Below are 20,360 nucleotides of genomic sequence, written 5' to 3' on the forward strand. Positions count from 1 at the left end.
TACAGCATCCCAGTTTAAAAAGAAAGGGGTGAAAAGGAAGTTAAAAATAAAAGAAGACAGAATTTCCAGAAGATGTAAAGGGTTTGATCCTGCTGTCACAGTAAACCTGGAGTGATACCATTTATATCCCTGATATTATTTGAAGCTTATGCTAATGCTACTCAAAATGCAATCTGTTTAATGCACATAACCTGAGTTTATATAGGGAGGATGTCTAAAAGTAGGAAATTAGACACAAAATGTTCTGTGACTGGTTTGAAAACTTAAAAGATTGCAAGAAAATAATCAAAATTTTGTCCCTCCACTGGAAAAGGAAGGAGAATTTAAAAAACATTTTTTAGAACACTTTCCCCATTTATTCACATATTCCAGACATGTCTATCATTTTGACATTTCCAATGTAATTTATTCCAAGGTTTCCTTTCACAGTTACTTTCCCTTCTACATGTAGCTGGTATGTTGTTATATGCTGTGTGCTGGGTGTAACATTACTGAGCAACATCAAAATCTCAGTTACCTCTACATCCAGGCTCTCAGCTGAAGGAACTGGAATTCTAGGGCCCAATTTCGGTGCTAAATTCCAGGAAAGAGTTTTCTCAAGTTCATCTATATTTGTGTCCTGTTCTTTGGGGAGAGCTGTATGACAATCCTGAATCTTTTTTCTCCCACTGCCTACACAAGAGATCTCAGATCCACTAGTGCTGTTTCCTCTTGATTGATTCTTTTCTTCATTTAATCCTTCTTCATACATGTCTGTAAAGCCATATCAAAATGAGGCACTGTTGAATGCAAATAGCAAATAAACTTAAAGAAAAATGTTGTTATAACCCAGCACAAGAGGACAAAGTAACTTCCTATTTCAACTGATTGTGACTTCAGATCTATAAAATGAGTCAGTCACTGTGAAATGGAGCACTGCTGTTATAAGTGTTCAGAAATGTGTTTGCTTCATTACTGCAGAGGACTATGACTCTGTCAAAGCAAGAAATGCCAAAATTCCTTTAATGTTCAGCAATGCAGCCATAATAGATTTTTTCACACTGATGTAGCAGAGACATCACATGATACCTACTAGAAGTTGACTATTTTAGCATATAGTTGTTCTATACTACATCCCAGTGCCTAATAAATATGTGTCCTGAGTTAACTATTGGCATCCCATAGCCAGCAGAGACATTTGCCTTTATACCTTTGGGTTGTGAGATGATGAGCTCTACTTCATCAGGAGAGTTCTGTATGATTTTAACTGCAGTATTAAATGAAACACCCTCAAGGCTAATATTATTCACAGAGATGAGTCGTCCTCCTTAAAAAAAAAAAAGATAAAAATAAGACAAAGCACATATAAATAAGGAAATAAATCCAGAGCAGCTAACTTTAAACTATGCAAGTATTTTAATTCTAATTAAAAACTAAGGAAAATGACCTGGTTTGATATTTCCAGCTCTGTCTGCAGGTCCCCCAGGGATAACTGAAGCGATAAAGATACCAAGGTCTAATTTTCCTACGTTTTCTCCTCCAATAATTACAAAACCTGCAAAAATGAGATAGCATGAGAATGCAAACACTGGCAGTATAAGAAAAGATGAACCTTAGGAGCACAAAAGGCTCTTACTTCAATGGCATAAGTTTTATACATGATCTGAAGTATGGGGAGCTTTGATTTACATGGCATCAAGGTCTTGAGTTTGGAGAGCTTTAAACTTAAATTATAATTAAAGTGTGCTGGTGACTTTTGTCACTATTTAGATATAATTTCCCAAAAGCAATGCTTTCCTGGCTTGCTACTTTTAAAGACCCTGACTATGTTCTTGAAAGAGTCATGAACTAGGTGGACCTGCAGCATTTAACACCTGCAGGAGGGAAATGGTGTAAAAGCTCATTAGATAGATTTGAACATCATTCTACATCATGCAACCAGGAAACCTGAGGTGGGCCATGTAAACTTCTAATGTAAGAGATCTAAGAAGATTAAATCTCTTGTTAAGTAGTTCAGTTTTACTATCCTAACTCTGACTATTGCAGAATATATCCTTCTCACTGGTATAATAGTTGGGTTTGGGATTAGGATATTACACACAGACCTGCACCATTTATAAATTTGATTTTTAATTGTATTAATGGTCATCTGTGAAACCTGATGGTTCTCTTAACTCATCTGCAAGAACCGGATACAGTGTGGTTAAGGTATTAGATAACAAAAATATCCAAATAACAATCCAAGAGTTAAGAAACATTCATGTTAAGTTTGTGTAAACATTTTTCACCCCCACAGACACTACCTGTAAGGTCTAAGATAAATAAAATCAGTACACATGTATTTCAGATGCAAAACTAAAACCATGTTCATTTCATTCTACTCTTAGCATTTGATTCCCTTGGTCTCTGTGGCCTTAGTTAATCCTCTGAAAATAAAATGGTCTTGATTTATGTGCTTAGTCCTTTTCAGTCCTGGAAATTCTGAGTCCTTCATAAAAATTGGTACTCTTACACTGTAAGAAGAATAAATGGAGTGAAAGAGTTTACAGTCTTGCCCAGCCTGAGTCAGCAAGTATCACTCTTAGCACCAGGATCTGATAGTCCCAATAACAAACATAACATTTATATTCCTTACTTACCAAATCCATTCTTAGGGTCACGTTTTAGGCTGACACAAATGATTTCTCTTTCTAGACCACTTAGTAAAACTTCTTTTTGGGTGGCTGGTGATCCAGGTGCTGCAGAAATAAAACAGCTAGAATAGATGTAGATTAATGCAGGGACACAGTAGATTCATGTATTATGCAAAACTGGAGCTTCAAAGATATATTTTTTCCTTGATTTCAACATTACTGTTACAGTTGAATCAATATAATTCTGGATGGAAGCTCAAACAAGTGTTCAGAAGTTTTCATTCTTTAGAAAAACTTATGTGCAGAGCTATGCAAGCTCTCCTACAATGTTCCTTTCTGGAAGACTATATATATTTTTTGCAATGTTTTTATTAAGATTAGAATATTTAAAGAGTCAGGCCTGTAGTGCCCATTGAACCTGAGGATGATTTGAACACAAAATCTCCTATGGGCTCTAGCCTTGGTCCCTGTGGGCCCTTTTGGCTCCGAAGGTGCAATCCAACCAACACTGATTGCAATGGTGACCTCTGCAGTGTTAACAGTACTTAACATTGTGCAACTGCCACAGTGTGCTTAAAGTACTGTTCTAATTTTAAAATGGCCTAACCAAATAAGCATAGCTTCATATTCCGTAGATTGGCTCCCCATGTGCATGCAGTCTGGCTTCTGATAGAAAATTAGATATCCAGTCCTTATTCCAGGAAGTGTCATGCAAGTGCAAGAACAGAGGAAAGACCTGGAGCCTGTGCTGACTCATGCATTACTTACTGAGTTGTAGATCTCAGTTGCAAACCAAACAATGACCTCTGAGCACAGGGATATTGTCCTGTGCAAGAGTCTCTGGGTGTACTGAACTACATCTCTGTAGAGCATTAGGCACCATTATAGAATCATTTTATTACAAAGTCCCTTACCATTGAACCTGATGGAAAGTGGGAGTTAAGGGGAAGAAAACAGCTTGTCTTGCTAAACTCTGGATTAATTTCCAGGACTAGAAGTAGAAAAGGATAGTCTTTAATCTGTAAATTGAATATATGGTGGTCTCCTTCAATTGAAACTATAAATATGGAAGGGTACTGTCTCTCTTTATTATTATTATTATACTCACCACTGATTGTGTTCTGAGTTGAATGGATAGAGAGGAAGTCGTAACTCCTTTGATTTCCGTTCAAATTGATGTGCATTTCTGACTGGGATAGCCCTGATACAGATCTGCACGGCAGGAAAGGAAGACTGTGTTATAATAAAAAAAAATCAGCAATGGTATTTAGCACTCTTCATTGTCATTAGTCTGTCAGAGCCAACCTGGGAATGCACAGGTTTATAGCCTTTCAATGAGTAGTCCAGTTTCTGGGACATGTTTCATTTTAGGGGAGTAGTTTATCCTTGCCAGCATTTGCTTCCAAATAACAGCTGCTATTAGACCACTTGTATCATGACTGATTTCCCCGTGTTTTGCTCTGAGCTGACTGCAAGCATCAGGAAAACTCAGCATAGCTTCACCATGATTCATTTAGCCCTGCTGTCCATTTAGACAAAACCATGTCTGAAAGTTTTCCTGGTAGTTCATGATCTCTTTGGCTCTATTCTAACTCTTAGTATTCTAAAAGGCACTAGAATTCGTCAAAGGCCTTGAGACTGTGCAGTTATAGCAACCACCTACACAGGTGAATGTACCAAAACAAAGAGGGAGAAAGAAGTTCTTGCACTGTTCCCCAAGATTTGCACATTTGGACATGGAGGAATCAGCTAGGTATTGATCCCTCCATTCCAGCTTCTGCTGGTTTTTTAGTTCACATACTGTAATTTCCATAGAAGATACACAGACATTAAAGATTTTATATTTATTCTCCCTCATTTTTATACCTCCCCATAACCCAATTAGTGGTTTCTTCCTGAGTCTGGTACAAATTTAAATGTCACTCTTTTTCAAGTTCTTCTGTTAGTCTATTAACTTCCTGCCTGCATTTGCACTACTGCTGGCACCATGGAGCCCTAGGCCTCTTGGTGTGACCACAATAAGAACTTAAAAAAAAATAGTTTATGTCTAAGTCTTCTTACACATGTTCAGAGAAAAAAGCAAACCTACCTGCCAAGATTGCTTTTGTCTCTAGTCCTGTTGTTGGTTTCCACACTGAGGTTATCACAAGATTTGCTCATCATCCCAGCAGAAAGGTTTTCCAGGTTTGCTCCATAGAGCACATTCTCTGAGCGAGACAGTCTCTGAATAAGGGCAAGGTGCTCATGCTGAGCTGCATATGCAGAATTTGATTTGTCTATTTCCACAAATTTACTGTCCTCTGAATAAGAAGCGAGAGAGGGGAAGAAGCAAAGACAAATACACTGATATTATCACATCTTTTTTAGCTCAAAGGAACTTTAAATAAAATCTTTTGAATATGTCAGAAAAAAAGATTGACATTACAGATACATTTGTTCCTGTATCCTTGAGGACACCTAGGCCTTGGGGTGAGTAGGAGTTTTCTTTCATAAAAAGTATATGCTGCATTTAGGTTTAATTTCTATGAATTATACTACAAAGCCACTTTCCGCAAAGGCAGATGAAATGTACAACCCTACATAATTTAAACCTGAATATTTCTGTAAAGTGTATTTTGTAAATGATTGGTGTATGAGAAACACCTGTCTTTCAGAGTCTGAATTATCCAGGCTGGTAGTTTCTTGTCCTTCACAGGCCTTCCACTCAAGTGTGTGCATATCTGAGAAGACAGGAGCTCCAGTAACACATGCTCTCCAAAGTTCAGAAGGACGCCAAGGAACAGAGTGATTTGCACAAGTGAAGTCGAGTGGGGACCGTCTTGGTGGCAACACTTGCTATCCAGTTTTGTACCTTTCTGTGAAATCTACTACTTGCTTAATGAGGCCTGAGCTCTGCTGTATACCAATGTGTCCTCTCAAAAGATTTCATGTTTCTGAAACAAGATGGTGTTGAAGGTGACATTAATTTACTTAGGTTCTCAACGGGTGGGCTGGTGAGGGAACTTGGAGGATGGAAAGACAGCGGGCAGTTGGAGACACATTGGAAAGTAAAACAAAAACTTGGCTTCATACAGGCTAGCATAAACATGAGCTTAAATTCTGCTTGTACCTAACAGCTAAACTCCCATGTGTTTTCCTAACAAATGGTAGCCTGAATACAACTTTCTAGAACGCTACTCTGCAGCATTAAATCCGGGTTCCCTCTTTCCTCAGTGACTTTGATCAGAGGCATTTCTTAAGGCATCAGAAGGCTTAACTGTCCAGAGTATTAGTGCAGCCTGGGAGTTGCCATGGTGATTCCAAAGTAGAGGGTTGCTATCAAGTTTTGAAGTGATGGTGACTTACACATCTGAATAGTGCAGCAGAAGCAAAAGCATGGAGAAAGAGCCTCATAATCTCTTACAGCCTCACTGTGGTGGCAAAGGCAGTATGTTGAACTACTGTCTGTCATTGCCTTACTAAGCTTTTTTTTCTGGGACAGCAAACACACACTGAACCCCAGAACCTGTGGTCACATGGCTCGTGTAAGTCTGGCTTGTTTCAGTGATTTGGTGTACTCGGGTTATAATTTTCATAGTTCTCAATAATTTGATTCTGTTATATATGGAATGTAATAATTTTTTTAAGGTAAATTAGCACAAGCAAATGTGACATAGGAAACTTTAAGATGCACTATTAGCACTCATTTGAAAGCAATAAAGCACAGTCCCACTAAATTATGTTAGAAGCTATACATGTCAAGTGACAAACAGTGCCTTGAACTGAAATGCCATCCTAGGGCCTTTTTCCATGGTAACAAATTTGTGCAAGAATTTCAGCTTTCATGAAATAATTTTAGTGGTAAGGAGGCAATATATCAATTATCCTGTTACATGCCATGCTAGTATTTGTTGCCAATACTTTTACAGTTTTACTACAGAAAGGAGTGTCCCAGTGGATAAGGCATGACAATTGATTCTCCTGCAATGACTCACCAGGTCAAACACTCAGGGGTTGTAAATGATCATGGTTCTGTTCAAGGCAGTGGATGAGCTAGTGAAAACTCATGTTGCTCCACTGAAGTCAAGAGTGATGACTTTTGTCAGCTTATTTCTTATGTGCCTCAGTTTTCCAATAATAATCCCCACCCATCTTTACAAAACATGCTGAGAACTGTGGGTGAGATGTGCTATGTACCTGACCTGGGTTGAGCAGAATCTTGTCTTAGAAACTATGGAAAATCTGAAGCCTGAGGAGGTACTAGTCATATCTTCCACAGACATGGCAAAATCTAAGATAAGAGCTGCTAGCAGCTGTGTAGTCAAGTGGGTATGACTCATGTGCCTCTGGTTTAGTGGTTTTATCTTGGGACTGAACCACTGGGTTGCATCCCTGTCTTATACAAAATGACTAAGTTCATCTCCAGCATATCTGGGCACTATTATAATTTTGTGTGGAACATTTTTCAGGTTACATTTTGGGTAAGTCTGATCTATTTCTTCACAATTCTCAGCAGAAGAATTCTCCTGAAGGGAAGTGAAATCCTGCTTATTTCTTTTTTAAATCTGAGTATAGCTGCATAGTTGTTATCATCAGAGAACCTCTCTTCACCCCCTGCACAAGCCTACTCACATGCCAAATTAGACTCCTCTAACTTTCAGCGTAGCAGATGACATTATTTTCTAACTGAAGCAGAGTGAAACTGAGGTAGCAGGTTCTAATTCTCAGATTTGCTGAATGTACCTTACCTAAAACACAGTCTTGTCCTATGGCCCCAGTAACAAAAGTGCATTTATACCCCACCTGATGAAGTTTGCCGAAGTTGCCTAGAATTCATCTGTGCATTGAATTTGTGCTGGGCAGAGCAGAGGTCCAGTAGGTATTTACATGTCTTCGCTGTATCAGTAATGAAGGTGTGTTTCTTGCCACTGAAGCTGCTTTCAATCATGAATTTTTTCCTCTGAGGGGGAAAAAAGCATCAGAGCTTGCTTCATAGATCAGTCATTACACTGAAGCACTGACAGTTCATTTATATAATCTTGTTGATTTGTTCAGTTGTATTTATGCCTGACTGCATCCCTTTTAGGTTCAGTAAATGCCTGTTGTAAATTCAGCACTTGTAAGAAAGGTGTCTGTTCTTGGGATCATAACTCTTCTATGTCAAAAGTCAAGAACCTTAAGACATTGAATGCATTGATAGCAGGTTGCTAAAACTGAAAAATTTGGCCCTTCAGGTGTTAAAATTATTAAACACATTTAATGTGAAAAGGAACATATCTTCAAGGGGAAGAAGGACCATTTTTGGAGAGCAAACAAGCTGGGTAATGTGTGATGCAGTTTGATACCTGGACTGTACAATAGTACACTGATATACCTCTAATGTCAAAATCCCATTTAGAAAGGGGTCACAATCTTGTCACCAATACTAGTTTGTTAGCAGACATTAATATACTAAGAGAAGAGGATGGGAATAATGAGATCTGAAAAGTGGAAGACATGATCCCATGACCTGATATACGCAGAAAAACAGAAGAAAAGAGCAGTAAAGACAAAAGAGGAATGAATATAGAATATGCCATAGAGAGGTTTGGCATTCAGTATCTTCGTATCCACATCCAGATCCAGCTTTGATTTAAAACTGTTTTCAGAAAGGACTTGCCCATATAGAGTGACTCTCATTCTAGCTCTGAATGCAACAAATCTATCAAAGTGACAGAGGAAGAGGGGCAGTAAAATAGCAGAGTAGAGAAGAGATTCAGTTAGTTCCAACTCACATGAGCTGAAATTCTCTCTGTTTCACGCCACTGGAATCTTAAACTGGCAATTCTTGTGTGATTTTTGTTCTCATAGACGATGATGCCTTTGGCACAGATTCCCAGGATGATGTCCCCTTCTGTCCCTTTCTTCTCTTGGGACACGTGGTAGAATAACACTCCATATTCAGGAAGTTGCTGAGTCACCTTGTAGAGAAAAGGTTCTTTTACCACGCATTACTCAAAAAATTCATGGGAAGAAAAGTTAGGTAGATGGAGGAGAAAATGCTTTTGAGTGTCTGAGGAGCCAGTGTCTGCCCCTGCCATCTAAACATGCAGGGAATATTCTGAGGAACTCACCCAGAGGTTCTGGGTGTTCATGCTTGTCTTTCTACCTCCTGTACTTGGCCACAAAAGTGTTAAAATGTGACTCAGACACTTTACAGAACTGTAGAATACGAGTAGGATTTACTGTCTGATCTGCAGACCAATATGAGTTTATCCTAAAACTTTATATTTTCTTTCTGGGAAGCTACTGTAGAATCCCCAAACGACTTTTCTGTTGTGAGTAGAGATTTTCAGTGACCAGAGTAAAACACTTTAAGAAGATCTGTTTTTCAGAAAGTAACCATAGTACAAATGTTCAGGTCCTGAAAACTGGGGCATCTATAATCACTAGCTGAATCTGGGTTTTAATTTTTAATCCCTTTCATATTTGGAATTTACATGTTCTTGCCATGGGGTGTATCTTTCTCACTTTGTATGATGTGTTGGCTCCTTCTACAGACTTATTAATTGAAACAGATACTAAAAAGCTGCTTTTCTTCATTGGATTTGCCACACATGATGGGACTGTCATTAAGGCTAAGCTTCAATCTATTTCTTCAATTGCATTGACAGTGTTAGATGAGGAACTAATATAATTAAATAGCAACTGAACTAAAATGATGCTATAAATAAAAGCATGTGACAGTGCAGCAAAATGACTACTGATATTTATCCATTATCTAATCCCTGTTATAGTTCATTTGATGGAAAGAAGAGAGGTTTGGGGAGAAAGAGAGATTAGCAGGAAAAAAGTTAAACACATCATGGTGACACTTTAGCGCCTAAAGAAATTGTCATGTGAGAAAATACTTCAGATAATTCCTTCTTCACTTCTAGGGTTCACAGATACTTTTAAACAAACAATCACTACATGTTTAGAAAGTGGCTGAACTGCTGCTGTAATTTCAGAAGTTAAAAAAGTGCTTATTCTCATGTTTTATAATCTTCTGTAGCCCAGACATGTTGGTAACATGCCAAAAATTTGCATTAAGCCTTAGAATGCTGCAAATACACCAAAACGTGTTATAAAAACTCTCAGTGATGCGTGACAGTATCTACAGCAGAATGAAATTCTGAGGTTTTTGTTGACTATTCAAATGTTTTCACCGTATCTAAAATCCACTGTATCAGGCAAGAAGAAAATAGGCAAAGGTAAACAGAGAGGGGCTTGGTACCTCAAAATTAATAAATAGTGTTTGGGATATGGCAAGTTACCTTTAAAAATTCTAGTTCAGCTTCATCCTCAAATAGGGAGCGATTCATACGATGTAATTTAGCAAGCTCTCGCTGTACATATGCCAGGGTCATTTTCTCTATTCTACTTGCTGGAACATAGTCTTCAACACGAAAATAGCTCTTTCCATGCATCTGTGGGGAAAAAAAAAAGAAAAAACAGAGACAGGAGCCTTTTGTTCTTTCTTGACTTTTCTTATTCATTGCATTTCATTTTCAGGGTGATCCATATGCAGGAGTCACCCTGTAGCCATTTCCCAAAGGAAGGTGGGAACAGCATGCAGAGTCCTGACAGCCAAATTGCCTCTTTCCCCTGTGCTCAGGCAGCTGCTCAATGCACACACCACTTCTTTGGGCAGAGGGGAGAAAGGAGCTGGGCCTTCAGGTGTGTCCTGCACTTAGAGCTGACAGCTACAGCTGCATCAGTACAACCTACAGTGGGGGACCCATTGCCATGATGGATCTGACCACATGGATCAGACCACTCAGAGTTCAATTAATAGAGCTACACTGATTTACATAAATAAAGATATGGAAGAGAACAAAAATGGGTGTTTTCTATACATTGAAAACTAGGACAGCTAGTTCAGATATACAATCAGTGACCTTCCTGTCTTTGCAGCTTGTGGATCTGAGCCTACACATAAAACAGCTGTGAATTCTGAAGTGTTCATTTGCTTTTCTCTTCCCTTTTTACTAACTTCTCTAAGCCCCTCTGCACATCCAAGCTGGGCCTATGTTGGAAGCTTTCCACAGATTTTCTGGAGTTTCTAGGATATATTATCAATTCCGAAGGACCTAGACTCTCTCATCATTCTGTCATATTTCCTGTCAATTTCACCTGGCTCATTACTACTCCATAATTAGGAATATTTTGTAATTTTTTAAATTAAATCCGAAGGACTTAACTGGAGGACTAACTGAAATTCTGTGCTATTCACATTTCTTCTTTAAATGCTATGTGACAAACAAAAGGTGCAAAAGTTGTAGAGAGAGACCTCTGAGAAATACTGTATTATTTCTCCACACCTCAGGAGCATAATTGCCAAGCTCTGCCTGTAAAGCCAAAGCGCCGAGTTTCAGGGCAGTCTCATCACTGCAATATAATCGTTCCTCCAAAATATCTTTACGAAGCTGCAGGTAAAACTGATGCCTTGTCAAGCCGTGCCTGGAATAGAAAAGGGTTTAGGAACTCAGGAGGAGCTTTGAATGGTATCCCTATATGCTACTGGTTTTCCTTCAGTCAGCAGAATTATCCACTTACTGAATAACATTAAAGTGGTTGACAAAGAATTTTATCCTTAGAAAAAAAAAGTGTGAAATTAATGATGGACATTTTCTTCTTGGGTTGGTCATTCCAGCCATCTGGGGCCACTTTGTAGAGTTTGGTCTCCTCATCCAAAAAGAAGAATTCTTTACCTGAAATGAGAATTTTGGGTTCTGTGATAAACCTGGATGTACTTCAGCAGCTCAAAGTTCTGTGGTTCTCATAGAGTGCATCACTAGCAATAAAAAATAAAATGGATTGGGGATGTCAGCTGAGATTTACTCCTCTGTGTCATGATTTAACTTATTGCTCCTTTGATGAAGAACTTAGGACAGTATGTAATTTTGGATTACAAATGTTAGATGCTGGATTAGTATGGTATCTGTGAAATCACTCAAGGATTCATGGGGCTTGCATTCTGCTCACCATTCAGGTTCTGCACCCCATTGTAATCCTCATGCCCTACACACAAGTTGTGCTTTTTCCCAGTGCCTCAGCTGTGCCTGTCATCAGAAGTGGACTAGAGAGATGTGGGTCTGGTACATGACATAGCTGAACCTGTACTCCCACTTATGTCTAGGAATAAATACAGGCAGCCTTTCTCAGTGCAGTACTTCCTGGAATTTCTGCCAGAACTGCATGGTTCAGTATTATTTGAGTACAGCTCTGGGACACAGCCTTTTCTTCCTGGGAATATCAGCCAGTACATGTTGTATGGCTGTGCTGATGCACAGTCCTGGGTAGACATGCTTTGCATCAGTGCAGTACAGTTCAAACCAACATACCTTACTTTTGCACAAGCTTTGTATCTGCTTCCACCTGAGGATCTTAAAGGATCTCACTGGAATTCATTGATAAAGTGACCACAGAGACACTGAGGGACAGAGCTGTCACTGTACTTAACTGTCTCATTACCTTTCAGGTAAGCCAAGCCAAAGTAGAAATGTTCCACCAAGTTTGCATATGCCACCACGGTGTTGAAAACATCTCTTGCCTTGGTCTTGATGTCACATTGCACCTCAAGGCACTGCCCATTGAGTAGAATCACATTGAGATTTCTTTGGGACAAATAGGATTTCCCTTTTTTAGTCTAAGAACACGCAAGAAAGAATGAAGAATGAGTGCCAAGTACAAGCAATGCAAGTTCCACAGCATTTTATTACTGAGGCTCACTAGTTGCCTGTCTCTATACAACCTGATGGAATTGGTCACAACACCATGCTATTTTCTGCCTCCCTTCTCATAAATTAATACCACAAACATTTCTAATTTTTTTAAAACCCAGAGAATCACAACAAAACAGCTGATCATACTTGAACTCTCCAGTCACCAGGGTTATTCTAGATTGGGGGCTAATTCCAAATTCCCTTTACCCTCATTTTTACTGCTGTCTGCTGTCAACTTTCTACCTTATCTTAATGAAAGGTAAAGTATGCAAGCTGGAGAAGTCCCATACATTGGCACTAGATTTCATATTGTATATTTGCTGTATAGTCTTTGTCTCAAAAGCCTTGGGCTAAAGTGAGCATTTTTAGCTGAGAAGGATAAATTAAGCTTTTTTTGCATGCACAGAAATAACTAAATAGCACTGAGAATTAAATCACCTCCTTTCAAGTCTCAATACCTCTGCAGGAACCCTAACTTGTTTTGAGAGGAGGGCATGGAAAGAATACTGGGTTGAGACTCAGATGCTACTTACAAAGAGCCCTAATTAAAATGTCACTAGATTAGTTCTAAATTCTTAATGTTAATACTTACCACGATTGATCCAGGCAGCTGTAAGGTCACTGGTGGTTCACTAGACAAAATAATAAATTCTGGACCTGAAAACTGCAAGGACACAATTTAGAAATTTAGTAAATATCTCCTTAATGGAATGAAGATCCTAAACACAAGTATCAATGAAACCCATTGCTGTTGATCTGTGTGCTAGACCTAATTGACTTCAGTGTCTAACAAGGTGCAAATGCTGATTGAACACTTCTCTTTGTTTATGGTATCTCCTGTGCGGACTCTCCAGGGTCCAAGTAGGGGTAAGCTCATGCTGAAGACTTTTCTTTGGTAAAGGCACTTAATCAAGATCCATTTCCTTTGCAAGGCACCTATTTTCATGACACTTACAGAAACTTGATTTATTCTGAGACCTTTTCTTATTTGATTCCCAAATTACTCTGGGGACAGTCACAGACATGTAAGCACATACATACACATCACTGTGATTGCATTACCCCAGCTTCCCTAGGAACCAGACTGAAATGCAGAGCTGCTTTCTTCCCCATAATAAAGGCTGACTGATGGTTCTTCTTAGTAGACATCATATTCTTTTGTTTTAACTTAAAAAAAGTCAACATGTTTTTTTTAAGATCTTTTTTTTCTTGCTGAGCATCCACCTCAACTAATTTTATATATTGGGTTTTCAACAGTTACATCTATGCTTTTAGATCCCTTAAGCAGACAGAAATAATTAAACATCTTCAAGTGATAAGATGTGAATCCTTACAGTCATTCACCATGCCTTAGTAACTTGAACCATTTTGATTTTTAAAAAAATTTAGGATTTATTTAATTATAACAGTACTGTCCTACCAATAGACAATACAGTTTTGTATCACATTAGAGGGACTAGCACTGTGTTGTAAAAGTTGCTGAACTCCTTCTGAGAAATGCCATTATTATCCCCACAAAAATCATAATAATAAAATTTTAAACCAAATGTATATGAGAAAAGATAATTTTCCAAAGTATCTAACTGAAGCTCTTGACCAAATATCTGTCACTGGTCAGTGTTGAGCTTCTGAACTGGGAAGAGGTGAAAGGGCTCATCAACCTGAAACCTGTCCCTTCTTCTTCCACAACAGAAAGCTCCATAGGAAGGATCATGGTGGTGTTTTCTGTGATTCAGTTATTTCTGAATTTTTGCAATCCAACTTTTAAGGAAACATTATCCTTTCCATGTAACGGAGTCCTACCACAGCTTAGCAACTAGAAATAGTCAATTAGGTGAACTTTTGGTTGAGCACATTCACTGCCAGCCTATGCTTTCTGTCCAGACATACTATAAAAAAAATTTAAGTCCTTTGAACACCACTGGCTGTCAAATGTTTGGGTTAAGTGTCTCTGTAAATTTTTTTGCTGTTCTGAAGCTGATGTCAAAGTGGTTGGTAAAAACAGTCTATATGGTGTTTGATGCTTGCAGAAATCACATATGTAGGTCAGAGAGGGTTCAGTTACCAGCTTTTGCATAGTCTTTATTGACAATAGCTTTCACTGCCTTCAGTTCTGATATCACAACTGATCATGCCTAATTTGGAGTCTGTCAATTTAGAATACTCATCTAATAAGATGACTTAGTAGGTAATATGTACATCACTGTCAAACAAAAATTAGATGACAGTCTTCTCTTTAGTGATATTTACATTTTGAAATCAGCTTATATGTTTTTCATTATTCACCTTTTCCTTCCTGTGGAACAAACATTTCTGTGACGCAGCAGCTGCTGAGTAGTCCTTTGCAGACACAGAGAAGGTGGAGCCCAAGCTTAGCAGGTTCTGTTGGCTGCTCTTCTGAGTTCCACCAGGGATTTCTTCTACAGCACTCACTGACCTTCAAAGGAAGTGTCACCATGAGCAAAATATGTAACATGCAATCAACACAACACTGACTTGAGGACAGAGAGCTTAAGGTACAGTAACTGGAATACTATGAAGTCCAGGGCAATGTCTGTTATAAACTCCTAAATGTTTCTTTGCAGAAAAAGAGAACGAATTTAACAGGAATAATATTACTGATGCCCTTTATAAATAAATGTAAACTGTTTCTTTTTTTCATTTGGTGAGCCAGATCTTGCTGGTTTAAGTTTGGTGAAGCAAACAGGCAAAGAATTTCAGAAAACCTTAACATTTGTTGTTACATAATTCAGAGTTTTCCAGGAATGGAAATTTGAATTATTTGAATACTAATTCATTAGAATAAATTAATGTCCTAGGGAACTGAGGGAATTTTCAATTTAATTAAGAAAGAGGTGTGTGAAATCTCAGATCAGAAAGCTGTCTTTGTTTTAAAACTATTAAAACTATAGTTTTAATGCAGAAAGTAATGGTGTTTTCCATGTGAGCAGATGTGTGTCCTTAGAACAAACTTCACATATACTATGTACTTAGTAAAGAAAGAATGATTATATGGTTCAGAAGGAGAGGTTTTGTTGAGGAGGATTTTTGTTAATAACATTTTTTAACAAATGCTAAAGACACATGGAAGCTTTTTCATTATCCCAAAGTTTCATCCTTTTCTTTTGCATGTTGCAGATTTGCTTCAGGAGACTATTCAAGGAATTTCTAAAAAATTTTAACAAATTAACGGGAGTAGTTTCTCATCTCTTCTGCCTGGTGTCCAATGACAGGGAACATGGGAATGGTTCAAAGATGGGGTTCAGAGATGATGTTAGGAACCATTTCTTCACTTAAAGGGGGCCAAACACTGGAACAATCTTCCTAGAGAGATGGTCACTGGTCCAAGCCTGTCAGTTTTTAAGAGGCATTTGGACTTGCCCTTAATAACATGCTTTAACTTTTGGTCAGCCCTGAAGTGGTCAGGCAGTTGGACTAGATGATTATTGTGAGTCTCTTCCAACTGAACTCTTCTCTTCTCTTCTCTTCTCTCCTCTCCTCTCCTCTCCTCTCCTCTCCTCTCCTCTCATATTTTACATTCCTCGGTCTATAAAGATATCTAGTTTTTTTTGTTTCCATCAATGCAACCTCATAAAGATCAAAATTTACCTAAGAAATATGCCTCAAAATTACCTGAAGTGACCTTTGTGAGCATTATTAGCTCAAAATCCAAGATTCTTTATTAAGAAGGCTTTCTTTTCCTGTAGAAAACACTTCCTGTTATTAGTCCTGTGAGGTGAGAGATGCCAGATTTAACAGTTGTATCTTCTTTATATATAGATCAGTGTGGGGTATGCCCAGCCTCTGCCCTGGAGGGAGGTCTGCTGAGATAAGGAGGTTGCATAACCTCCCAGCAGAACTCCCCTGGAAAGGCAACAACTTTCAGTTACAGTGAGAAGAAGACAGACCCAGAATCCTCTGGGAGACCCAGTGCAGATCCTTTGTAACTCATTGGCTTTTACTGTCTGACACCCACCCCCTGTATCCCTATAAGATCTAGCCCTCTGCCCCCGTGAGAGCAGAGAGCTCGTCCGTGGCCTCCCCTTCGCTGGGTGCGGACTCATAAAGCTGCCCCATGCAGAACTGCTACATGGGTCTCTTCGTCTCTCTCTTCCTGGTCTGGCCTGGGAGATTGCCCCACAGAGCAAGAGCTGGAATCACGAGCTGAGAACCACTAGAGAGCTGATAGATTCTCTGCAAGGCCACTCTGGCTACAGCTGAGGGAAGACACCGAGCCCCGGGAAGACGGTTCCTCACGGGACCATCTCTCCGGACCGGTCACAGCTTCCTGGGTCTGAGCTACTGACCCCACACCAGCCACCTCAGATCAGAGCCTTGCTTACAAGCTTAACTTTGTCAGATGTAAATTACGTCAGTTGGGCTGCCTACAGAATGAGCATGATGGTATTAGTAAGCTTTATAAATAGTAAACCCATCACTAATTTTTGTGTTGGTTGTACTCCTACATGGGAAACTGGTGATTTCCAAAGTAATTCCAACTCCACTGCTGTCATGGTACTTGTAATAGGGTGGTGACTGTGGTAGAAACTCAGTTGCAGATGCAGAACCCAACCAGGAGGGGGGTTTATGGTCCTTGAGGTTCTATGGCAAACTGCTTGCTGGAAATTTGGAGAACAGTTTGTCTTTCAGCAGAGGAGGGGAACTTACTCCTGGCAGCATGATTTTAGATCAAGCATATCAAGATCATACCCAGGTTGTTAGTTGGAGGCATGGCAATTGCTCTGAAATACTGAGTAAATAAATTCTCTGTTACTCATACAAGTGCCAGATACATGATGCATGTATAGATGTCTGTATATACACATATAAATGTATGTGTATGTAGTTAGACAGGTAGACAGAGACTTCTTTCTTGACATAAGCAGCCACTATCCTGCAACCTGCTTGTAGATGTCTCTTGTTGCAGTTTTACAAGTGTACTGGGATATCTCATCTTGCCCAGATTGTCATGGCTGATTTATCAGGAAGTTCAAACTGTTTACTTGGGACACATTTAATTGGGAGTTGATCTAAATTGAGCATCTCCTGTGGGCCTGAATTACCCATGTCATGGTTAAAAGAAGAAACTCCTGTTTAACTGGGTCAAGAACCCAATTTAAATGGGATGTCTGTAGGGATTACATGGTGCTTAACTACGGGATTCTGTCTTTGGGGTGCCTAGAGGCTGACAGTACTTACATCTCTTCTTTGTTTGGAAACAGCCATGATTATAGCTGCACTGTGATGACACCCAGTCTAGAAAACTCTTGTTTGGCAGCAGTGGTGTTTCCTGGGCTGTTGAAAAGGAGTTAGTATCTATCTGTTGTACAGTTCTCAGTTTTCTTTGTCGATATCTATAGGGCTGCTGTCCATGCCATGGCTGAAATGAGGCTAATCCTCATGACAGAGCAGAGGTCTTTATTGCTTGTGTCCCTGGGTTACCTATAACTCTCCATTAAAGTGGTAGTGCAGGGCTGGATATAACTGACACAAGTGAGAAAAATCAATCTAAGCACTGAGATGGAAATACAAATGAAAATTATGGATCATATGGATGGTCTGACATAGCCGCTCCAGAACACATAAGGTGTAACAGCACTTTAATGTGACAGCAAGGCAAGACCACATCCAAAATGTGAATGCAGACAAATAAGGACTCTGACAGAATGCCTTGACAGGGAAAACAATGACTATTCATACCTTTTCAACAGCTATTTCCCTTCATAAAATCATATAATCATTAAGGTTGGAAAAGACCTCTAAGATCATCAAATCCAACCTTTCACAGCCTCTGTGGAGCAGCTTTTCAACAGCTATTTCCCTTCATAAAATCATATAATCATTAAGGTTAGAAAAGACCTCTAAGATCATCAAATCCAACCTTTCACAGCCTCTGTGGAGCAGCTTCCCAGTTGTTTCAGTCACAGAGGGCTAGTGCTGCTTTGCTGCCTGGTGGAGACACAGCTGGGGGCAGCTGTTCTGGGAGGCCCATGGCATCTGGCAGGACACAGTGGTACAGAGTATATGTCAAAATCCTGAATTTGCTTGTTTTGTGTGGATTGTTCAGGGCCCAAGTTCCATTTCACTAGAGCTTTTGGACTGTTCCACTTGGAACCAAACCAAGTCTAGGTGAACATTACTTATTTATTCTACATAATAGAATATTATGTATTTATTCTACATAAATGGTATCTATTATCAAAACAGGTTCAGATAGCAATTTCTGATACTGGCATTGCCACTTTAGTTGCCTGCTTTACTTGGTTATAAAACAGCTTCCATCCTGTAGAAATCTGAATTGAGCTTACCTGTTTATGAAGAGCTTGTAGCTACTTTGTGTCCTCGACCCACTAAGTGTGGGGTCACATGATCTGTGTGTCTCTGGAACTCTCTCTGAAATAAATAAAGGAAATTTCAAAATTCAAGTGGTAGTAGCAGCACTCAGAATCAGATGTTGGGACAATTACAACAGGGAAGAAATTTAGACTGGCAACTTCCTCTCTTGTGTTCTTGCCTGGACATGATAAATGGCTATTTAATAAGGTTAAGTGAATATTACACCAGCAGTATTCCCAGTTCCCTAGTTATTGTTACTTCCTCTTCATAATCCTTTATGTGAATGTAATTTGGAAAACAGCTGTGTAGGTACAATGGCTGTCATTTCCATCTGTATGGGGGTAATTTGTGAAACAGCTTTTTCTCTTCAGAAATTATGCCCAATTTTGTTCTTCTATTTCCAGGCATAAAATGGGTAGAAAAAGCCAGGAAGCTTCTCTCTGGCTTAATCAGAGTAGAATATAAAATCAATGAAATGAAAATGGTTGTATCTATTCCACTAGTTACTTGCTATGTTAAATATACTGTGAATGTTTTTACATCATAAAAATCTGGTGGGAGTACTGGATGGTTTGTGGGTCCTTAGCAAATAAGGATTGCATTGTTTTTCACCTTCAATCATCTCTGTTGCTACAGAATGGGCAGGTGTTTCTTTGTCCAAATACATGAAAGTTGAAATTTAGAGGCAGAACCAGAGAGGGTTATGCAAGTGGTAGTTCTATGAATGTTTCTTGTATCAGCAGAGATGTTTGAAATCTTTAAGGAAGAGCGAGATTAAATTTTTCTTCACTTGGATCATTTCATTGATCTTATTTGAAGAATTGCATATAAAACTATTACATAAGCAGGATGATAGAGGTGATAAGATAAGATGTATGGAAGCAATCATTTAGATAAAACATTCATGCACTACACCCTGAGACTTCACTCTGAATTCCAACATGAAAACGTGACACTGAATTCTAGTGTACCAACCAACCAACTGCAATTTTAAAACCTAGAAAATCTACAGTCACATTGCTAAAATAAGCATAAACATGTGGGGTTTTTTCAAGCTGCAGATGGTAGTGACAAAATGTGAGATTTGAGATAAGCTAGTTACCAACGTTAAGTTTCAATCCTGTGTTCTGAAATTACATGCTTTTTTGTGAGAAAACCTTGCAAAAATCTCTGCTTACACTGTGGTTTTCACGTAATTGTATAAATATATTTTGACAAACACATAAAATTCCCCTTAGTCTTTCTATATCAGCTATTACAGCAGTGGGACAACTTGGCTACTTTCAGTGGCCCAACTGCCATGCTTTGATCACAAATCCAACACACACATGACATTAAATTAACATTAACAAGAAGTTGATCCTGTAGATTAGATATGTTAAATGAGCTACTAAAGTACAGTCTTGATATTGCGCTCCTCTAATAATGGTGCTCTACTAGATGGGAATATTTCTTCTCAGAGAAGAATGCTTTTTTTTTAATATATTATTTCATGAAAGAATGTCTGTGGCAAACAAGTTTTCACATTCTGTGTTTGCTCATGTATTTTTAGAATCTTGTCTTACAAAATCCTGAGTATGAACAGCTACCAGTGTTTCAGTGGAGACAGAGACATGCACGAAGTCACTGAAATGGGCCTTTGTCAAGTTCATGACCAAAATTTTCTTAAAAGTGCTTACAAAACAGG

The 20,360-nt window shown here is 38.8% G+C and overlaps 2 protein-coding genes across 5 annotated transcripts in view; one reads left to right on the forward strand and one right to left on the reverse strand.

Moving 5' to 3' along the window:
* The window catches only part of MAPK8 (mitogen-activated protein kinase 8), a 182,172-nt gene that overhangs the window by 89,136 nt on the left and 72,676 nt on the right, over positions 1–20,360 (forward strand). The window lies entirely within an intron of this gene.
* The window catches only part of FRMPD2 (FERM and PDZ domain containing 2), a 69,928-nt gene that overhangs the window by 30,470 nt on the left and 19,098 nt on the right, over positions 1–20,360 (reverse strand). Inside the window, 16 exon segments of the mRNA XM_017725974.1 lie at positions 518–753; positions 1,190–1,306; positions 1,427–1,534; positions 2,619–2,717; positions 3,721–3,824; positions 4,702–4,912; positions 7,395–7,551; positions 8,366–8,551; positions 9,887–10,039; positions 10,934–11,072; positions 11,169–11,212; positions 11,214–11,323; positions 12,087–12,261; positions 12,930–13,001; positions 14,624–14,774; positions 18,646–18,730. Coding sequence (XP_017581463.1) covers positions 518–753; positions 1,190–1,306; positions 1,427–1,534; positions 2,619–2,717; positions 3,721–3,824; positions 4,702–4,912; positions 7,395–7,551; positions 8,366–8,551; positions 9,887–10,039; positions 10,934–11,072; positions 11,169–11,212; positions 11,214–11,323; positions 12,087–12,261; positions 12,930–13,001; positions 14,624–14,774; positions 18,646–18,730 — 2,147 coding nt within the window.

This window comes from Corvus brachyrhynchos, unplaced genomic scaffold (genome assembly GCF_000691975.1).
Source record: "Corvus brachyrhynchos isolate BGI_N302 unplaced genomic scaffold, ASM69197v1 scaffold61, whole genome shotgun sequence".
NCBI lineage: Eukaryota > Metazoa > Chordata > Aves > Passeriformes > Corvidae > Corvus > Corvus brachyrhynchos.